Raw genomic sequence first — 22188 nt, forward strand, 5'->3', positions numbered from 1 at the left:
ACTGGCGAGTCGCGAGTAGGGAGTGCGTCTGAACTTCCTGTGTGTGTAAAGATGACCGTCTCGCTCTCCGCCTACCCGGACAAATTGTGAATGAGTGAAAAGAGGGCTCACTGCGTTCAGTGGATTCTACGGTTAAATAAACGCGCTCAGGTGCACAATGGTAGAAGAAAGAAAAGAAGGTACTTACACATCAGCGGCGTCTGAAGGCGCGCGAGATCCTCCAAGCGTTGGGTTCTTCATAGCGGTTGTAGAGCGGCTCCAACTTCTGCAGCCGCTTCTGCCGACTGAGGCGTGTGGGGTCTGCCACGCGGTAGAAGGCGGGAGCAAACTCCACCAGCCAGCGCGGGTCGATGGTGGTCACCTCGCGCATGTACTCCTTGGTGGTCAGCACCAGCTCGTGGTACACCAGCCTGTCAGGCCACATGCTGGGTTGACATTCTTGCCACATGACCGGGGCGGCGACACCACTCACTCACCATTCGGGCTGGCGGTTGAAGAGTGTGCTGGAAGGGTGCAGGTACACCACCTGCTGGTCAATGAGGCTGCGGTAGCCATCTTGGGGGTGCTTTCTGGCGGCGTTCCTGAAGAAACCGCTACAAATGGCCTTCTGGACACGCATGGTGGACTTGCCGCACGATATCAGGTCCAACTTGTGCCTTTGGAATAGTAATGTTACTTTTATGATGGTAATGGTGATGATGATGATGATGCTCACCTGTCCATGATGCTCATCATCTGCTTGCGGATGTCCTGCGCTCTCCTCAGCGAGCGAGCCTGGATGAAGTTCTCGTAGCACCAGGGGTTGGAGAACTTGTTGTTCTTCCACGAGTTGTAGGCGGCCAGCAGGGTGAGATGGTCGCCTTCGGGCTGAAAGAACTTTGCTTTCCTTTGGTCCGCTTGGACCTGCTTGTCCTGCAGCACCAAGACGAAGAGGACCAGAAAGTGGACTAAGTTGAAAGTGTGAACATGAGAGAACTGCCTCGCTACTTTTGGTATTACCTCCTATCTCAGGGGTGGGCAATTCATTTTTACCGGGGGCCGCATGAGCAACCCGAGCACTGCTGGAGGGCCACATCACAATATTTCAATTAAATTTTGCTCAATATTATTTTTGATATATACCGTAAGATAAATAATAATAATAATAATACTTTCATTTAACCTAACTTAACTTTATACCAAAAGCACTGCTTTGGAAATCATTTGTACCCCTTTCAGAGATCACATTTAAACATCCTCATGTTGCACAATGAAATGTAAGCATAGGATAAAGTGTGCATTCCTGTAACGTTCTCTAGTAACAGCATTCCATGATTAATATCAATAAATTAACATTAATAATAAATGACAGTAAAATAAGCACACGTATGACTGAGGAGTCATAGTGTAACTTTGTGTGGTGTTTGAGTTGTCCGACTTTTTGTGTGGCCATAAACGCACCAGTGGCTTAGTGGTATGCGTGTTGGTGACAGATGACAAGTTGGTTTTGGTCTGGTTTGTACGGCAGAAAATGACTAGTTTTTCGAGATAGAAGTGTTTTACTCATGTTTTTGGTGTGGTTATGGCCCAATATAAACAGTTTTGCTCAATAAAGTGATCGATATAATTCCTGGCCTCGAAGCATCTCGAGAGACGTTACAATAATTGAACGGTGTTCAATTGAATGGTGTTGACGAACACCGTTAGGGCCGCTTGTTGTCACTGACACTCAGAGTTGCATTGCAAAATTACACAGAATAAATGTGTTTATTTTGTTTAGAATTCAGATGGGATTTGATCTGGTGCGCGGCATATATTTGCTGTGCGCAGAGGACGCTTGAGCAGTGCGCAATTGCGCAGGCGCGCACCTTAGAGGGAACGTTGCTTGGCAGTCCATGTCTTGTTGAAAACACGGCATTCGTCATCAACTTTTCTCTTTTTAGCGTCTCGGGTGTAAACCGTGCATCACTTGTCGCTGTGCACCTTCACGCACAGGTTACACACGGACATACGCCCATAAATAACACTTTTCAAAATAAAAGCAGCACAGTTGTATTGCGCGCACGACATAGATGTTTTTTCAACTTTATTTTGTCATTTGTGATTGCAGCTGTTCACATTCACTCACAATCATGCACGCGCATACGTCCACACGGAAGTAATACAAATAACACTTTTCAAAGCAAAAGCAGCACTCGACATAGATAATTTTTTTAATTTATTTTGTAATTTATGATTGGCCTCACACGGGCCGGACAGGGACGCACAAAGGGCCGGATGTGGCCCGCGGGCCGCAGAATGCCCAGGTCTGTCCTGTCTGGTCATGTGCTTCGCATGCTAATGTTAGCATGCTAAAGCCTACTATCCATCCATCCATCCATCCATTTTCTACCGCTTGTCCCTTTTACTAACGCATGCTAATATTTTATACTAGTATTTTAGCTAATATTGTGTGTTTAAACTTAAAAATCACAGATTTTGATATTTGGTGCATCTTTGCAAGAATGCTAACTGTTCTCATGTTATATTAGCATGCTAACATTTAATGTTAGCATTTCAAATAATTTTGCATGTTTAAACCTACAAAAAATATGAATTTGATACTTGGCACCATCTCAGAAGTATGCTTACTTTTCCTATATAGGCTATCAAACTAGCGTTTTATACTAGTATTTTAGCCAATTTTATTAATTGGAACCAAACAAATTGTGGCTTTTGACACTTGTCACCATCTTGTAAGTATGCTAACTGTTCCATTGCCAGCATGCTAAAATGTTATACCGTATTTTTCGGAATATAAGTTGCAGTTTTTTTCATAGTTTGGCCGGGCTCCAGTGCGACTTATATATGTTTTTTTCTTTTTTTATTATGCATTTTCGGCAGGTGCGACTTATACTCCGGTGGGACTTATACTCCGAAAAATACGGTACTCGCATTTAACTGATTTTAATCATTTAAAACAGAGATGTCCGATAATGGCTTTTTTGCCGCTAGCCGATATTCCGATATTGTCCAACTCTTAATTACCGATTCCAATATCAACCGATACCGATATATACAGTTGTGGAATTAACACATTATTATGCCTAATTTTGTTGTGATGCCCCGCTGAATGCATTAAATAATGTAACTTTACCATGAATTGATTAACGGGGGCTAGAGTTGGGGGGGAGGGGTTTGGTGGTAAGGGGGTGTGTATATTGTAGCGTCCTGGAAGAGTTAGTGCTGTCATTCTGGTTTGGTGTGGGTTCACAGTGTGGCGCATATTTGTAGCAGTGTTAAAGTTGTTTATACGGCCACCCTCAGTGTGACCTGTATGGCTGTTGACCAAGTATGCGTTGCATTCACTTCTATGTGTGTAACAGCCGCATTATGTGACAGGGCCAACACGCTGTTTGTATGGAGGAAAAGCGGACGTGACGACAGGTTGTAGAGGACGCTAAAGGCAGTGCCTTTAAGGCACGCCACCAATATTGTTGTCCGGGTGGAAATCGGGAGAAATTCGGGAGAATGGTTGCCCCGGGAGATTTTCGAGAGGGGCACTGAAATTCGGGAGTCTCCCGGGAAAATCGGGAGGGTTGGCAAGTGTGCCCTATGTCCGTGTTTTACCGGATATGTACCGCTCCGTACAGCGGCGTTTTAAAAAGTCATTAATTTTACTTTTTGAAACCGATACCGATAATTTACGATATTACATTTTAAAGCATTTATCGGCCGATATTATCGGACATCTCTAATTTAAATCTAATTATCATAGATTTTTACATACGTGGCGCCATCTTGCAAGTAGTCAACTATTTCCACTTTAGCATGGTAATGTTTTATGCTCAAGTTTTAGCTCATTTTAATAATTTAAACCTAATAATCATGGATTTTGATACTTGGCGCCATCTTGCAAGTAGTTGACTGTTCACATGCTAAAGTTAGCATGCTAATGTTTTATGCTAGCATTTCAACTAATTTTGCATGTTTAAACCTAAAAAATATGAATTTGATACTTAGCACCATCTTAGAAGTATGCTTACTTTTCCTATATAGGCTATCAAACTAACGATTTATGCTAGTATTTTAGCTAATTGTATTCATTTGAACCAAAAAATTGTGGCTTTTGATATTTGTCACCATCTTGTAAGTATGCTAACTGTTCCATTGTCAGCATGCTAAAATATCATACTCGCATTTAACTAATTTTAATCATTAAATCTAAAAATCTGATTTTTACATACGTGGCGCCATCTTGCAAGTAGTCAACTGTTTCCACTTTAGCATGGTAACGTTTTATGCTCAAGTTTTAGCTCATTTTAATCATTTAAACCTAATAATCATGGATTTTGATACTTGGCGCCATCTTGCAAGTAGTTATATTTAATGTTCAATGTTGGCGACATTTTAGAAGTATTCTAACTTTTCCTATGTTATCTGTCTTGGCCCTAAGATGAGGTGGCGACTTGTTCAGGGTGTGCACTGCTTTCCACTCGAGGGCAGCTGGGATAGGCTCAAGCCGCCCGCTACCCCGAGAGGGACAGGCGGTAGAAAATGGTTGCAGGAGTGGACCATACTAACATTTTATGCTAGTATTTTAGTACATTTTTATTATTTAAACGTAAAAATCACAGATTTAGATACTTGGCGCCATCTGGTAAGTAGTAAACTGTTCCGATGTTAACATGCTAACGTTCTATGCTAAACTTTTAGCTAATTGTATTTGTTTAAACCTAAAAATCATGGCTTTTGATATTTGGCACCATCTTAGAAGTATGCTAACGTTTTGTGCCGGTAATTTAGCACATTTTATTATACTGAAACTAATTCCAATTTCGGCATGTGTTAATGCTTAACATTTTAGCAAATTTTATTCATTTAAAGATAAAAACATGGATTTTGATACCCGGCGCCAGCTTGCAAGTGCGGTAGTTAACTGTTAACTTAGCAAGTTAGCATTTTATGCCATCTTGCAACATTAACATGCTAACATTAGCATGCAAACATTTTAAACTAGAATTTTAGTTAATATTTTTCAATTTAAACCTTAAAATCATGGATTTTAATACTTGGCGCCATCTTGCAAGTAGTTAACTGTTCCCATGTTAATATGCTAATGTTAACATGGGAACAGTTTATGCTAGAATTTTGGCTAATTACATCCATTTAAACCTAAAAAGCATGGATTTTAATAATTGCAGCATCTTAGAAGTATTCACTTTTTCTATGTTATCATTAGGGATGTCCGATAATATCGGACTGTCGATATTATCGGCCGATAAATGCTTTAAAATGTAATATCGGAAATTATCGGTATCGGTTTCAAAAAGTTAAATTTACGACTTTTGTTAAAACGCCGCTGTGTACACGGACGTAGGGAGAAGTACAGATTGCCAATAAATCTTAAAGGCACTTCCTTTCCGTTCCGGCCCAGTCACATAATATCTACCGCCTTTCACACACACAAGTGAATCCATGCATACTTGGTCAACAGCCATACAGCTCACACTGAGGGTGGCCGTATAAACAACTTTAACACTGTTACAAATATGCGCCACACTGTGAACCCACACCAAACAAGAATGACAAACCCATTTCGGGAGAACATCCGCACCGTAACACAACATAAACACAACAGAACCCAGAACCCCTTGCAGCACTAACTCTTCCGGGACGCTACAATATACACCCCCCGCTACCCCCTACCCAAAAACCCTGCCCCCCCCCCAAACCCGCCCACCTCAACCTCCTCATGCTCTCTCAGGGAGAGCATGTCCCAAATTCCAAACTGCTGTTTTGAGGCATGTTAAAAAAAATAATGCACTTTGTGACTTCAATAATAAATATGGCAGTGCCATGTTGGCATTTTTTTCCATAACTTGAGTTGATTTATTTTGGAAAACTTTGTTACATTGTTTAATGCATCCAGCAGGGCATCACAACAAAATTAGGCATAATAATGTGTTAATTCCACGACTGTATATATTGGTATCGGTTGATATCAGAATCGGTAATTAAGAGTTGGACAATATCGGAATATCAGATATCGGCAAAAAAGCCATTATCGGACATCTCTAGTTATCATGCCTAACATTTGATGCTAGTATTTTTGCAAATGTATTTATTTGAACCAAAAAAATCATACTTGTCGCCATCTAGTAAGTATGCTAATTGTCCCCTTGTTAGCATGCTAAATGTAGCCTGTTATTTGGATTTAGATCAGGGGATGCTGGTTAAGACACCTGCGATTATATAAATACATTTTAATTGAAAGTAAAAATGTCCTTTTGAGGGAAGGCATCTGACCTTTGGCCTGTAGAAGACGTTCTGCACGGACAACATGGACACGATGGTGAGCATCTCTTCACTGCAGCCCAGATGTACGGACATGATCAACATCTTACACAACATGGGCTCCAGAGGGAACTCTGCCATCTAGTGGACAACGACATCACGACAGGCGTCAGCGGCGGTCCTCGTACGAAAGGACGTTCTTTAGACGCGTCCACTCACCCTCCTGCCCAGTCGTGTGAGCAGACCCTCGTCATCCAGAGCTCCCAGAGTGTAGAGCTGCTCCATGGCTGTGATCAGCGTCTCCATGGGAGGAGCGTCCATGAAGTCGAAGGAGAGGAGGTCGTTGATGCCCATGGCCTGGTGGAGGACACGCAAACATCTCAGTACGTAGCGTTACACAGTGTGTGTGTGTGTGTGTGTGTACCTTCAGGGAGAGCACCGTGCTGGCCAGGTTGGTCCTCTGGATCTCAGGCACGTTGGTGGTCAACATCTCATCCCTGTAGGCCCTCTCCGTGTAGAGACGGTAGCACTTTCCTGGACCTGTTCTGCCGGCTCGGCCCGCCCTCTGCTTGGCTTGAGCCTGTAGGCAACCACGTTTGACACTTGAAGTTACACACGTTGGCCACAAGCAGGGAACGCTTACACTTCATTCTTAAAAGTGTCCACACGAAGAAAAAAAAATGCTATTTTTTGTAGTCATAGTGGACTTGAAAAAGAGCCTTTCACAAATTGTGGAAATGGACAACAATCAGCGACTAGAATATAATGTCTAACTTAACAATTTTTTAAACAGAGCTCCCATACTTGCACTCGTCTCATTGTATGAATGTTTTCATTTCATATTCTGAGTTACGTACCAAAAATATGCAATAAAACCTAAAGTGATGCCAAAAAAAGAGCCGTTCGAAAGACTTGACTTGTTCGCAAATGTCCCAACTTGTCTTGTTTTTTGAAGCAGCAAATTTTTATACACGGAATTTTCATACACTGAATTCTTACACAGAATTTTAAAACACTGAATTTTTAAACACTAACTTTGTAAACAGAGAATATTTATACACTCAATTTTCATACTCTGAATTTTTATATACTGAATTTTCAGAATATTTATACACTCAATTTCCATACTCTGAATTTTTATATACTGAATTTTTTTTTACACTGAATCTTTAAACACTGAATTTTTATACACTGAATTCTTACACAGAATTTTTAAACACTAACTTTGTAAACAGAGAATATTTATACACTCAATTTTCATACTCTGAATTTTTATATACTGAATTTTTTTTACACTGAATTTTTAAACAGAATATTTATACACTCAATTTCCATACTCTGAATTTTTATATACTGAAATTTTTTTTACACTGAATCTTTAAACACTGAATTTTTATACACTGAATTCTTACACACTGAATTTTTATACCGTATTTTTCGGACTTTAAGGCAGACTTAAAATCCTTTCATTTTGTCAAAACTCGACAGTGCGCCTTATAATGTACGGAATAGTTTTGGTTGCGCTTACCGACCTCGAAGCTATTTTATTAGGTACATGGTGTAATGATAATTGTGACCAGTAGATGGCAGTCACACAAGAGATACTTGTAGACTGCAATATGATGGCAGTCAAACATAAGAGATATGTGTAGACTGCAATATGACTCAAGTAAACAACACCAGAATGTTATATGTTTCATTGAGAATATAGAACATCACGTATGGCGCTCAAAATTCTATCAAAATGTTTAAGTACGACTTTGGTAAGCTATGAAGCCGCACCGCTTGATGGATTGTACTATGCTTCAACATATTATTATGGTGTGTGTATAAGGTAAGACATATTAGCTGGCATTTTGTTTCGCAATATTATGCAAAAGCAACTTTTCTTACCTTCTGGTACCTGCTGATCTGTATTTGGTATCTGCATTAGTCTTGAAAATTTGCGCGAGTCCGCCTTTGTAGCTTCTTCTTTTTCTCTATCTTCTTGTTATGAGACATTCATCCTCCGCCGCGATATATCACGGGTTTGTCTCTGTTCGATATAGAAAATGACTATATCGTGATATTTGAGTATACGTTCTCACGCAGTTGCTTTTAGCTGCGGGCATTACACTGCAGGCTCTTCTCACTCATTCATGTCTCTCTTTCTCACAGAGACATAAAACAAGCGCACCTTCTTACATACGTCACATACTGTCGTGCGTGCAACGTCATACGCCCTCGCCGAGCAGAGAGGTTGCAGCATGGTAACGTTAGCTGTGATGCTAGCGGTGAGGTGCGAGTGGTAATACGAGAGAGAGAAGGTGCGAATCTTGTAACAAATGAAGGAAGAATTAATTCCAAGAAAAACAGCACGGGGTCCATCGTCTGGGGGTGGTTTGGCTTCAAGAGGAGAGATGTCGAACAGACAACTGTAATATGTCAAGTATGCGGCAAAAGCGTTGCTACAAAAAGTAGCAGCACTGCTAATGTGTAGCATCATTTGAAAAGTTACCCGCTAGAGAATGAGAAGTGCTTGAAACTCCGCATGTCAACATCTCCGTTCGGTGCCACACCAACAAAATGCCCAAGCAACCATTTCCACATCAACACTGTATGAAAAAGATAGTCAACACCAGAAGGAGATAACGTCTGCAGGAACCTACCACATAGTGAAGGACATACACTATTTGATGTCCTATTATGCAGCTAATTTTTATTTTACAATTTTTTTAATATCTTGTGTGACATTATGCACAAAAGTGCACTTTATTTGTTTTAAACTCTTGTAGTGGCGTTCTGTACAAAAAGTACACTTTAATTTAGTGTTGTTTTGATATGTCATCTTAGTGACATCATGCACAAAAGTGCACTAATAGCTTGTTTTAAAATGTCTCTGACAATCTTGCACTTTCTGTTTTGAAATGACATGAATGTTTGTGCCACTGCTTAATAACTGTTAAATAAATACACTTTTGGTAAATTGACTTAGTTGTGATTTCCCTCTCTGCATGAAAGTTTAAAATGAGCATATATTAATGCAGTATGAACAAGAATGTTTTAATGTAGACACGTAGAATCATCATACTGCTGTGATTATATGCATCAAGTGTTTATTCAAGGCTAAGGCAAAATATCGAGATATACATCGTGTATTGTGACATGGCCTAAAAATATTGAGATATTAATAAAAGGCCACATCGCCCAGCCCTAGTCTAAAGTTCTAACTTATATATGTCAGTAATCTCGCCATGAAAGCGCTAAAAGATACCGGTGTAGTTATTCACCCAAGGAACTTTAGTTATTAGAGAGTTCTGGTCAGACGTTTTTTACAGGACACATTTCCGGCCTTGTTGTTGCACTAGTGAGCCACGGATGAGGAGATGCTGCTTCGTTATGGATTTAAGTAAAGTCTGAATGTCATTAAAACAGTTAGCTCCATCTTTTGGCACTTCTTCCACTCCCGTCCTTGCCATACACCGATACAACAAAGATGACTGAGAAAAGACGCTGCCGAAGGTGAGCCACGTAAATAAGTCCGCCCAAAAAACGGCGCATCCTGAAGCGACTGTCACAAAGCATCTTGAAGATAGTCTGTAAACCATAACCTATGCAACATTTTGAGCAAAGAACCACCATTACATGTTATGTAGACCACAAGAAAGTGTGTTACATTTAGAAAAAAATAACATTAATATGACCCCTTTAATCCGCCCTATATGCGCCTTTTGTATGAAAAAAGACCTGACTAGACCCGCTCATCGGCAGTGCGCCTTATAATCCGGTGGGCCCTATGGTCTGGAAAATACTGTACACTGAATTTTTTTTACACTGAATTTTTAAACACGCATTTTGCTGACATTTTTTTTTTCAATTAAATTGTTAGGATAATTTGTTTAGTTCACAAAATGCAAACGCAAAAAATTCAGTTACAAACATTCAGTGTCAAAAAAAAGCGTTCGTAATAAAGACACAAATTAACCTCTATGTACAAGTTGTGCTTAGACAGTTGACGTGCGCTCGAGACAAATTCTGTTAGCTAAAATTACGCTGATTGGCCAAAATGTGCAGGGAAGTTGCGGACATTGGACAATGTTGCAAGGCCGTACGTAATTGAGGGGGATGTTGAAAAAAAAGACAAACCTGTGAGATGGGCGTCACCACCAGCTGGTCGATGCCCGTCTTGGAGTTGTAAACAATCTGCTTGACAAAGCCCGGGTCCACCACGTAGTAGATGCCGTCGATGGTCAGCGACGTCTCAGCGATGTTTGTTGCTATGACGACCTGACATTGCAGCCAAGAGCAAGGTGATCATTTGTCTCCTGATTTGAAGAAACAACCCAAGTCTTACCTTCCTACTGCCAAGCGGTGCGGGGTCAAAGATCCTGGTCTGCATCTCGCTGGGCAGTGCCGAGTAAACGGGCAGAATGATGAGTTCAGGGACGTCGGGTCCGAGCGACTTCATGCGCTCGTAGAGGATCTCGCAGGCGGTGTCGATCTCTTCCTGTCCGGTCAGAAAGACCAGGACGTCACCTGGGGAGACAAGAAACGTTAGAGGGGGGTGGGGGAAAGACACTGCAAACTGATTTTGGAAGCAAAGGTGATGAACCTGGAGGTTCTGTCAGGTGGATCTGCATGACTGTGATGAGGCTGGCATCCAGGTAGTCCGTCTCAGGTTCTCTGGCGTAGAGGACCTCCACTGGGAACGTTCTGCCTGGGATGGTGAAGATGGGCGCCTCAAAGAAGTACTGGGAGAACTTGACGGCGTCCAGCGTGGCCGAAGACACGATCAGCTTCATGTCCTTGCGTTTCTGGACCGTCTAGAAAAGCATGTTGGTGAGTAGCAATGCACACACACACACACACACACACACACACACACACACACACACACACCTTCTTGAGGAGACCGAAGAGGACGTCGGTGTGGATGGTCCTCTCGTGAGCCTCGTCCAGCATGATGATGGAATACTGGCTCATGTCGGCGTCAATCAGACATTCTCTCTGCAGCATTCCGTGCGTCATGTACTTGATGACCGTCTCCATGCTGGTGCAGTCCTCAAACCTGATGGTGTAGCCCACCTAGAAATGATAAGTCGCACCAAGGTTCTAATTCTAAAACTTGCAGACAAACTCTTGAATGCATACTAGCCTATTGTATTCATCTACTCGTTCTATTGCCACCCGCTGGACACTTTAAGAACATTCTCACTCGCCTCCTGGCCCAGGCGACAGCCGTACTCCTCCGACACTCTCTTAGCCACAGACATGGCGGCCACGCGGCGAGGCTGCGTGCAGCCGATCTTTCCCCGGGCGCAGTATCCCGCCTCTGCAAGGTACTGCGTGATCTGCGTGGTCTTTCCGGAGCCCGTCTCTCCCACCACAATCAGGATCTGGTTGTCGTGGACGGCCTGTCAAGAGACCACGGAACTTCCTGACCATGTGACCGTCCAAATACAAATGACAAAACCCTCACTTGAAGTACTAAACTATATCCTTCTATAACACTCACTTAGTAGTCCGTTATGTACTTGGTATGGCGCACAACCCAGTACATACTGGGTACATAATTAGTAGTGCGTACTTGGTAGGGCCCACTACTTCATACAAACTTGATATAGATGCACTACCTAGCACTCACCTGCAAGTATGCAACTACATAATTGAATCATGTACATAAGTGGTCCCCAACCTTTTTGTAACTGCGGACCGGTCAACGCGATTTTTTTTTTTTTTTAAAACAAATACAATCATGTGTGCTTACGGACTGTATCCCTGCAGACTGTATTGATATACATTGATATATAGCAGTGGTTCTCAAATGGGGGTACGCGTACCCCTGGGGGTACTTGAAGGTATGCCAAGGGGCACGTGAGATTTTTTTTAAATATTCTAAAAATAGCAACAATTCAAAAATCCTTTATAAATATATTTATTGAATAATACTTCAACAAAATATGAATGTAAGTTCATAAACTGAACATCAAATCAAGTAGGCTATTCCTTTCGTTACCCAGAGTTTCCCCCATGCCATGATGGTTTGACCCTACCTGGCGGTGCCACACGGCACCAACTGTCAATCAACTATTGATGTAGAAAACAATGGAGGCTTGGTTAAAGAAATGCAACAATGCAATATTCAGTGTTGACAGCTAGATTTTTTGTGGACATGTTCCATAAATATTGATGTTAAAGATTTATTTTTTTGTGAAGAAATGTTTAAAATTAATTTCATGAATCCAGATGGATCTCTATTACAATCCCCAAAGAGGGCACTTTAAGTTGATGATTACATCTATGTGTAGAAATCTTTATTTATAATTGAATCACTCGTTTATTTTTCAACAAGTTCTTAGTTATTTTTATATCTTTTTTTCCAAATAGTTCAAGAAAGACCACTACAAATGAGCAATATTTTGCACTGTTATACAATTTATTGAATCAGAAACTGATGACATAGTGCTGTATTTTACTTCCTTATCTCTTTTTTTCAACCAAAAATGCTTTGCTCTGATTAGGGGGTACTTTAATTAAAAAAAATGTTCACAGGGGGTACATCACTGAAAAAAGGTTGAGAACCACTTATGTATAGTGTATATATTCTGTTTATATGTAGATTTAATTTAAAAAAAAAAAAAAAAAAAAAAAATTATTTATTTTTTATTTTTTTCTTGTGCGGCCCGGTACCAATCGGTCCGCGGACCGGTACCGGGCCGCGTGGTTGGGGACCACTGTTCTACTACATACTTGTCTGTGCACACGAACCTAGTAAGGACTTGGTAGGACAGAGCACATAGTGACTATGTAGTTCTTATTGCACACTAACTAGCGCTCACTTGGAAGCAGGCAACAACTACTCTACAAAGCTACCAAAATACTTCTGTATGTACCGGTACTTCAAATCAAATCAAATCAACTTTATTTATAGAGCACATTTAAAATTTACCACAGGGGTAGCCAAAGTGCTGTACAATGAGCAGGTTAAAAGATAAAACGAGTACCGAGCAAACACAACACAACACAAACAGAACACGATAAAAAAAAATAATAATTAAAATAGAATTAATAAAAACATAAAAACATAAAAACAGGATCACAGCAGGTGTATTATGGGGCGCCATTGCAGGATGGATATCACTCAGTGTTAAAAGCCATGGAATAAAAGTATGTTTTTAAGAGAGATTTAAAAACAGGAAGAGAGGAGGCTTGTCTAACACTCAGGGGTAGGTCGTTCCAGAGCTTGGGAGCAGCAACGGCGAAAGCTCTGTCACCTCTAAGCTTCAGCCTTGTGTCAGGGACCGTCAACAGCAGCTGATCGGCTGATCTTAAGGATCGGGTGGGGCAGTAAGGCTGAAGGAGGTCGGAGAGATAGGTTGGCGCGAGGTTGTTTAGACATTTAAAAACAAATAAAAGGAGTTTAAAATGTATTCGGTAACGCACAGGGAGCCAGTGAAGGGACGCTAAAATAGGGGTGATGTGCTCACGTCTGCGGGTCTGTGTTAGCAGACGAGCAGCAGAGTTCTGCACGAGCTGCAGGCGGGCGAGGGAGGCCTGGCTAATGCCAACATACAGGGCATTACAATAATCAAGACGAGTCGAGATAAAAGCGTGGATTAATTTCTCAAGATCATGTCTTGATAGAAGCGGTTTCACTTTCGCTATTTGGCGTAATTGATAAAAGCTTTTTTGAACGACGCTGCTGATTTGTTTTTCGAATTTAAAATCTGAGTCAAACTTTACTTACTTTACTTACGGTACTTGGTAGCACGCACACTGCTAAACTACTAAGTGACTACTAGATAGTATTAGTTAATTAGTGTGTACATAGTTTAACGATTTGTACTTCCTGACCATGTGGGCATGTGACCATGGCGTTCCGTACCTGGACCAGCTCCTCCCGGAGTTTGAAGATGGGCAGATTTTGTCTCTGCTGCAGGATGGACATCTCAGTCTTCATGCCGTAGGACACTTGATTGCCTCCAAAGGCGTACTTCTTCCATTCGGGAACGTTGATGGGCAGAGCGCCGATGCCTCGCATGTTGGCGGCGATCTGGCGGCCATCATCTGCGGCAAGGGAGGACGAGGTGAGACCAAAGTCCGACAGCGGGTCTCTCGGGCATCACACGTCTGTGTCCTCACAGTCCGGCATGGGATCGATCCAGTTCTTGTGGAGGCCGGTGGGGATGGCGTCCATCTCTGCTGCACGAGCCGACTGCTTGAGCTCCCGTCTCTCTTTGGCCAGAGCGCTCTGCATCATGGCCGCCTGGGACAGCGAGCCGTCGGGGTTCTAAAGAGGGAACAGGACAGCTGTCAGTGGAACAAGCAAGTCTTGCGTGATAATGTTCCCCACCTTCACGATCTTGACAGGACTCATGCTGGTGCTCCACTTGGTCTGTCCGTGCAGGAAGGGAGGCTCGTCTTCCACCAGGTCGATTTCCACGTCCTCGTCTGTGACGTGGTCAGGTGATCAATCGCCGGTGCTCCCAAACTCGGCTGACTTTTTGGACTTACCTTCTTCGTCGTCGATGACCGGAAGGATTCCAGTTTCCTCGTCAAACTCGGGGAACTCCTCCTTGGCGAGTACGTTGGCGGCGATCATCTGCAGGAGCAAAGGAAGAGGGAAGGTTCCTCGTTGGATACTAGAAATGGACCGATATGTTTTTTTTCAGGGCCGATACAGATTATTAGTAGTCAAGGAGGACGATAACCGATATATCAATTTGCAGTAAAAGTTATTTAAACATGAATATTATATGTCAGTAAACATCTGGACAAAACTTTGAGTTGTTTTTTGAACATTCTTTTTTAGAAAGGTGGGATAAGTAGTGACCTAATGTTTGATGTTGTGTTTAATTTATCATCAAGAACATCAACACCTTTATTACGTGTGTCTAAGACAGGATTGTCAAACTCATTTTAGTTCAGGGGCCGCATGGAGGAAAGTCTGTGCACACGCGGGCCGGACTATTAAAATCATGTCATTAAAACTAAAAAATAAAGACAACTTCTGATTGGGGTTTTTTTGTCTTACTTTGGCCAAAAATAGAACAAACATTCTGAAAATATAACAATAAAAATATAGAAAAAAATACCAGCAGCAGTAAAGTTTAGATCCATGAAGAAAAGAAGAAAGTGAATGAATGTTTATAACTGAATACATTTACATATGCATAAAAATGTGTTTTCTTTTGTATTATTTTTTCAAATTAATTAACGTTTATGACAACCTTTTTAAAAAACACAATGTAGAATGTGAGATATAACAGGATAATGCATACATTTATCATTTGTTTTCAAAACAGTTACAAAAAAGTGGGACCCCACTTTGAAAATTCCTAGCGGCAACACTGATGGAGTATTGGTGCATGCAAAACAGCAGCAGGCGGCTGTGGACTGCGGGCCGGTTCTAATACTAATCAAATATCATCTCGGGGGCCGTAGATAATTAATTTGCGGGCCGGATCTGGCCCGAGGGCCTTGACTTTGACACTCCTGGTCTAAGAGGAGCATCACCAACATTTGATTTCAAAATATAGAAAACCTCCTGAAAAATTGGTTAAAAATATGTAGATTCTCACATAACAATAACTCATCTACTCCATTTTATACCCACATATGCGGTTCTCTCCAAGGTTTCTCATAGTCATTCACATCGACGTCCCATTGGGGTTGTGAGTTTTTCCTTGCCCTTATGTGGGCTCTGCACCGCTGATGTCGTTGTGGCTTGTGCAGCCCTTTGAGACACTTGTGATTTAGGGCTATATAAATAAACATTGATTGATTGATTGATTGATAACACTTTATGGATTTAATACATTGTAAGTTTTCTGAAATATGGTCAATATTTAAATAAAAACCATTCTGGGCTACTTCACGTAGATTATAGTTGAGAGATTTTTCAAGATCATTTCTTCCTGGATGTTACAGAAAGTATGAGAATGTGTGAGCTGCTGCCTGCTCTTCTTTAAAGGAATGAAACCACCTCACAACAAACTTGAAAAGTCTAAAATTACTCTTCATTCACAATTGAAGTTAAAAAGTGGCTTTGGAGCAATCAAAGCTGCTCACACGGTCACTAAGGTGGACGCTATGTTTGACACATCAACTTAATGTGTATTATATTTATCCATGAGAGCATTTTTGTTGTAAACTGTGAGGTTTGTCTGTTAAAATCATGGTTGTTTTTACAAATTATGACAGATGTGAACAAGAGCATGTATTCTCTTTGTGTGATGGTGTAAATGAGGTGTGGTTGTATTGTATATTAAGTATGTGTCCATGAAAGGGCATTTTATGACTTTTCTTAATTTGATTACATGCTATAGTATGATTTTATTGTCATAATTTTATTGCATGATTTTTGTATCCCTTTAATTTAGGTAGCCAGGGACTGCAGATGGAAATTAGCTATTTAGCTATAATCTGGTACAGAACATACGTATCTGTTTTTGAGCTTAATGTTTCTGTGCATTGTCCCTTCAAATAAAGACTACTTTAATTATATAATCATCTCATATTTGTCAAGATATTTACACAAAGATTTAGTCGCAAAACTCAGCGCTCTCCGCTAATGAGCCCACACTTCAAGTATTGCAGACGGAGGCTTGTCAAGCAACCCCATCGCTGCGGTAGTCAAAACAAACAAAACAGGACCGGAAAGACGCTAGGAAAGCAGGACAAAGACTGGATTTTCCGGCAAAAATAGAAAGTTCTGACAGGTAAGCAGAGGAGACGCACCGTAGGCGAGCAGCACTGCATTAGGAGGAGAGAAAGGGGGCGAGACGGAGTGGCCACATGAGCGCTGCGATCGAGCAGACCGGAGAAGAATTCCGATATCAAAGCATAATTGGGGAGAATTATTGACAATGAGAGTCATTGTCATTCTTAAAATAATTAAACCAATAAAACAATTGGGCTTTAGCAAAAACAGAACTTTTCTGGCTATTACTTCACTAATTATTATTTTTTGGAATACTAAATACTCTCCAGTAGGTAGGGTTGTACTTTTGCTTCATCCTTGACTTTAAGCGTGAGTGAAGAATGCACTACTGAAAGAGATGATACAGTACTTTGTGCTCACAAAAGCTACCTGGTGGTTGTTTGAGCACACTGCAGCTAGCCCGGGATACTCCCATTCCTTAGTTTCAGTCACACAAGGATTCTCACAGGAGTGAGGCAAAAATACAACCTTACCTACTATACTGATATAGTTCTGTTGTAGTTGTAAAAATTAAAAAACAGAAACAAATGGCCGATACCAATAAAGAAGAAAATGCCTAATATCAGCGCAGATTAGGGCTGGGCGATATATCGAATATACGGTACTCGATATATCGCGGGTTTGTCTCTGTGCGATATAGAAAATGACTATATCGTGATATTCGAGTATACGTTCTCACGCAGTTGCTTTTAGCTGCGGGCATTACACTGCAGGCTTTTCTCACTCTTTCTTGTCTCTCCTTCTCACAAAGACATAAAACAAGCGCACCTTCTTACATACGTCACATACATGTGCAACGTCAAACGCACTCGCAGAGCAGAAAGGTAGCGGCATGGGTAACGTTAGCTGTGATGCTAGCGGAGTGTGGTAATACAAGAGAGAGAATGTGCGAATCTGGTAACAAATGAAGGAAGAATTAATTCCCAAGAAAAACAGCAGGGGGTCCATCGTCTGGCGGTGGTTTGGCTTCAAGCGTGAATATGTTATACAGACAACCGTAATATGTCAAGTATGCGGCAAAAGCGTTGCTACAAAAAGTAGCAGCACTGCTCATTTGTAGCATCATTTGAAAAGTCACCCGCGAGAGAATGAAGAGTGCTTGAAACTCCGCATGTCAACATCTCCGTTCGGTGCCACACAACAAAATGCCAAAGCAACCATTTCCACATCAACACCGTATGAAAAAAATAGTAACCAACAGAAGGAGATAACGTCCGCAGGAACCTACCACATAGCGAAGGACATACACTATTTGATTTCTTATTATGCAGCTCATTTTTATTTGGCAGTTACTGAAATATCTTGTGTGACATCATGCACAAAAGTGCACTTTATTTGTTTTAAACTATTGTAGTGGCGTTCTGTACAAAAAATGCACTTTAATTTAGTGCTTTTTTGATATGTCATCTTAGTGACATCATTCACAAAAGTGCACTAATAGCTTGCTTTAAAATGTCTCTGACAATCTTGCACTTTCTGTTTTGAAATGACATGAATGTTTGTGCCACTGCTTAATAACTGTTTAATAAATACCGTTTTGGTAAATTGACTTAGTTGTGATTTCCCTCTCTGCATGAAAGTTTAAAATGAGCATATATTAATGCAGTATGAAGAAGAATGTTTTAATGTAGACACATAGAATCATCATACTGCTATGATTATATGCATCAAGTGTTCATTCAAGGCTAAGGCAAAATATCAAGATATATATATCGTGTATCGTGACATGGCCTAAGAATATTGAGATATTAATAAAAGGCCATATCGCCCAGCCCTAGCGCAAATAATCGGTTGATCTCTATGGAAAGTCTGAAGGTCTACCTGCTTTATTTCCCACTTCTCCAGGTCTGTTATCTTGGCCATCCGTTTGCGCTCGCTGGTGTTTTCTTCCGTTTCCAGCACTATGGCTTCCACCGGGAAGTCCGGGTTCCTCATGGCGTCGTGGTCGGCATCAGCGTCGACGTCAAACGTCCTCCTCCGGTTGGGGTTGAGGTCCTCTCCGGTGTCCTGGTCCACATCCTGGAAGGGAGGAACATCAACGTTTCCATGGGAAGAATCTTCCAGGAGTGATTTGTGTCCCCCAAGGTCTGACCTTCATGCTGAGACTGGCCTTGGTTCCTCTCAAGGACAGCACTTTGACCATGACCTTTTGGCCTCTGCTGACCACGGCGGACACGTCCGCGACACGTCCTTCCCGCCGAAGCTCTGACACATGCACCAGGCCTTCCCAGCGCTTCCTGCGGAGCGAGGGGAAGGTAGGAGCTCTTCCAGCTAGACGGGAAGGCCACGTGGACCCTACAAAATAAAAGCTTGGCTCACCTGAGGCCTTCCAGCTGCACGAAACAGCCAAACTGCATGACGCTGTTCACTTTGCCGGTGTACACGCCGCCCACCACGGGAGTGTCGGAAAGAGGAGGCTGCGCGACGTTCTCCAGGGCGTCGTGTCCGGCCGGGCTTGGAGGTCGGTCGCTCCAACGGGACGCTCTTTTCCGTCGCCGCTTGAAGCTCGGTTCTCCTTCACACTCTCTGGAGTCGGAATGATCACGCTTATGAGCGCTCTCTGCGTTGCCTTGTCCTCCTCCGCCACTGTAACATTACGATAGTACACGCCCTAATATTAGCATGCTAATATAGGATCATTTCTTCTAATACAGCATCACATATCGAAAGCTATGGTTTTTAGGTACTAATAATATTAGTTAAAATGCTAGCACTAACATGTTATGGTTATAGTATGCCAACATAAGAGAAATTATCATACGTCTAAGATGGCGCCACGTATCAAAATTGTGGATGTTTAGGTTTAAACTAGAGATGTCCAATAATATCGGCCTGCCGATATTATCGGCCGATAAATGCTTTATAATGTAATATCGGAAATTATCGGTATCGGTTTCAACCTCCCGATTTTCCCGGGAGACTCACGAATTTCAGTGCCCCTCCCGAAAATCTCCCGGGGCAATCGTTCTCCCGATTTCCACCCGGACAACAATATTGGGGGCGTGCCTTAAAGGCACTGCCTTTAGCGTCCTCTACAACCTGTCGTCACGTCTACTTTTCCTCCATACAAACAGCGTGCCGGCCCAGTCACATAATATATGCGGCTCTTACACACACATTAGTGAATGCAACGCATACTTGATCAACAGCCATACAGGTCACACTGAGGGTGGCCGTATAAACAACTTTAACACTGTTACAAATATGCGCCACACTGTGAACCCACACCAAACAAGAATGACAAACACATTTCGGGAGAACACCCACACTGTAACACAACATAAACACAACAGAACAAATACCCAGAACCCCTTACAGCACTAACTCTTCCGGGACGCTACAATATACACCCCCCGCTACCACCAAACCCGCCCCCGACCAAGCCCCTCCTCCCCCAACTCAACCCCCCCAATCTCCGAAATCGGAGGTCTCAAGGTTGGCAAGTATGCTCTAGTATACTCTGGACTGAAGCTGTGTGTCGTCATTGTTTTTGTAGCTGTTGTTTTGAGGCATGTTTAAACATTTTTTTCAATAATGCACTTTGTGAAAGTCGGAGTATAGTATTTCCCATAGTTGTAGTGGGTATCAGGATTATCTCAGGGAGAGCATGTCCCAAATTCCAAGCTGCCGTTTTGAAGCATGTTAAAAAAAAATGATGCACTTTGTGACTTCAATAATAACTATGGCAGTGCCATGTTGGCACTTTTTTCCATAACTGGAGTTGAAATTGTTCTCTTATTTTGGAAAACCTTGTTTTTGAATGACTGATTGAAACTTGTATTAGTAGATTGCACAGTACAGTATATATTCCGTACAATTGACCACTAAATGGTAACACCCCAATACGTTTTTCAACTTGTTTAAGTCGGGGTCCACGTTAATCAATTCATGGTAAAGTTACATTGTTTAATGCATCCAGCGGGGCATCACAACAAAATTAGGCATAATAATGTGTTAATTCCACGACTGTATATATCGGTATTGGTTGATATCGAAATCGGTAATTAAGAGTTGGAGAATATCGGAATATCAGATATCGGCAAAAAAGCCATTATCGGACATCTCTAGAAATTAGCCTACGTCTAAGATGGCGCCACGTATCAAAATTGCGGACGTTTAGGTTTAAACATACAAAATTAGCAAAAATACTAGCATAAAACATTAGCATGCTAATATCATGTAAATTAGCATACTTCTAAGATCAAACCTGGAACCTTCAAGTTGCTGCCATGGTCGCTTTACCAACCGAGCCACGCTGGCCCGTGTCAAGTTTCAAGAGCCATGATTTTTAAATTTAAACATAAAAAAACAAAAAAAGCTAGCATGAAACATTAACACGCTAAAGTTACAATGTTATGATGAGAACAGTTGGCATACTTGCAAGCTGGCAAAAAGTATCAAAATTCACAAATTTTAGGTTGAAATTATTTGAATGAGCTAAAATGCAAGTACAACTTGAGCATTCTAATGTTAACGTAACATAGGAAAGGTTAGCATACTTCCAAGATGGCGCCAAGTACCAAAGCCATGATTTTTTAGGTTTAAACAAATAAAATGAACTAAAATGTTGACATAAAACGTTAGTATGCCTTTATTTGCATGACAACAAAGAAAAGGTTAATATACCGTATTGTTCCGATTATAAATTGCAGTTTTTTTCATAGTTTGGCCGGGGGTGCGACTTATACTCTGGAGCAGGGGTCACCAACCTTTTTGAAACCAAGAGCTACATCTTGGGTACTGATTAATGCGAAGGGCTACCAGTTTGATACCCACTTACCGGTAAATAAATTGCCAGAAATAGCCAATTTGCTCAATTTACCTTTAACTCTATGTTATTATTAATAATTAATGATATTTATCTTTGTGGAAACACTGATCATCTTAATGATTCCTCACAATAAATATATATAGAAACAGATAAATATCAATATGCAACACTTTATTTTTATATTTTCTCTAAGTGCACATTTTTCAAATTTTGTAGAGAATAAATGATGAAAAAAACACTTAATTGAACGGTTTAAAAGAGGAGAAAACACGAAAAAAATGAAAATTACATTTTTCAATTTCGACTCTTTAAAATTCAAAATTCAACCGAAAAAAAGAAGAGAAAAACTAGCTAATTCGAATCTTTTTGAAAAAATTCAAAAAAGAATTTATGGAACATCATTAGTAATTTTTCCTGATTAAGATTAATTGTAGAATTTTAATGACATGTTTTAAATAGG

The 22188-nt window shown here is 41.2% G+C and overlaps 1 protein-coding gene across 1 annotated transcript in view; it reads right to left on the reverse strand.

The window, feature by feature from the left end:
• The window catches only part of LOC133577735 (ATP-dependent RNA helicase DHX8-like), a 31795-nt gene that overhangs the window by 2952 nt on the left and 6655 nt on the right, over positions 1 to 22188 (reverse strand). The window contains exons 6-23 of the mRNA XM_061931723.1: positions 19277 to 19543; positions 19050 to 19194; positions 18779 to 18976; positions 14749 to 14836; positions 14588 to 14685; positions 14377 to 14524; positions 14120 to 14301; positions 11454 to 11648; positions 11134 to 11319; positions 10847 to 11057; positions 10589 to 10770; positions 10381 to 10521; positions 6680 to 6835; positions 6475 to 6612; positions 6268 to 6396; positions 716 to 912; positions 477 to 656; positions 188 to 410 (exon numbers count right to left, since the gene is read on the reverse strand). Coding sequence (XP_061787707.1) covers positions 191 to 410; positions 477 to 656; positions 716 to 912; positions 6268 to 6396; positions 6475 to 6612; positions 6680 to 6835; positions 10381 to 10521; positions 10589 to 10770; positions 10847 to 11057; positions 11134 to 11319; positions 11454 to 11648; positions 14120 to 14301; positions 14377 to 14524; positions 14588 to 14685; positions 14749 to 14836; positions 18779 to 18976; positions 19050 to 19194; positions 19277 to 19543 — 3061 coding nt within the window. The 3' untranslated portion in view covers positions 188 to 190. The remainder of the gene's footprint in view (positions 1 to 187; positions 411 to 476; positions 657 to 715; positions 913 to 6267; positions 6397 to 6474; positions 6613 to 6679; positions 6836 to 10380; positions 10522 to 10588; positions 10771 to 10846; positions 11058 to 11133; positions 11320 to 11453; positions 11649 to 14119; positions 14302 to 14376; positions 14525 to 14587; positions 14686 to 14748; positions 14837 to 18778; positions 18977 to 19049; positions 19195 to 19276; positions 19544 to 22188) is intronic.

The sequence above is a fragment of the Nerophis lumbriciformis genome, linkage group LG39 (assembly GCF_033978685.3).
Source record: "Nerophis lumbriciformis linkage group LG39, RoL_Nlum_v2.1, whole genome shotgun sequence".
Taxonomy (NCBI): domain Eukaryota; kingdom Metazoa; phylum Chordata; class Actinopteri; order Syngnathiformes; family Syngnathidae; genus Nerophis; species Nerophis lumbriciformis.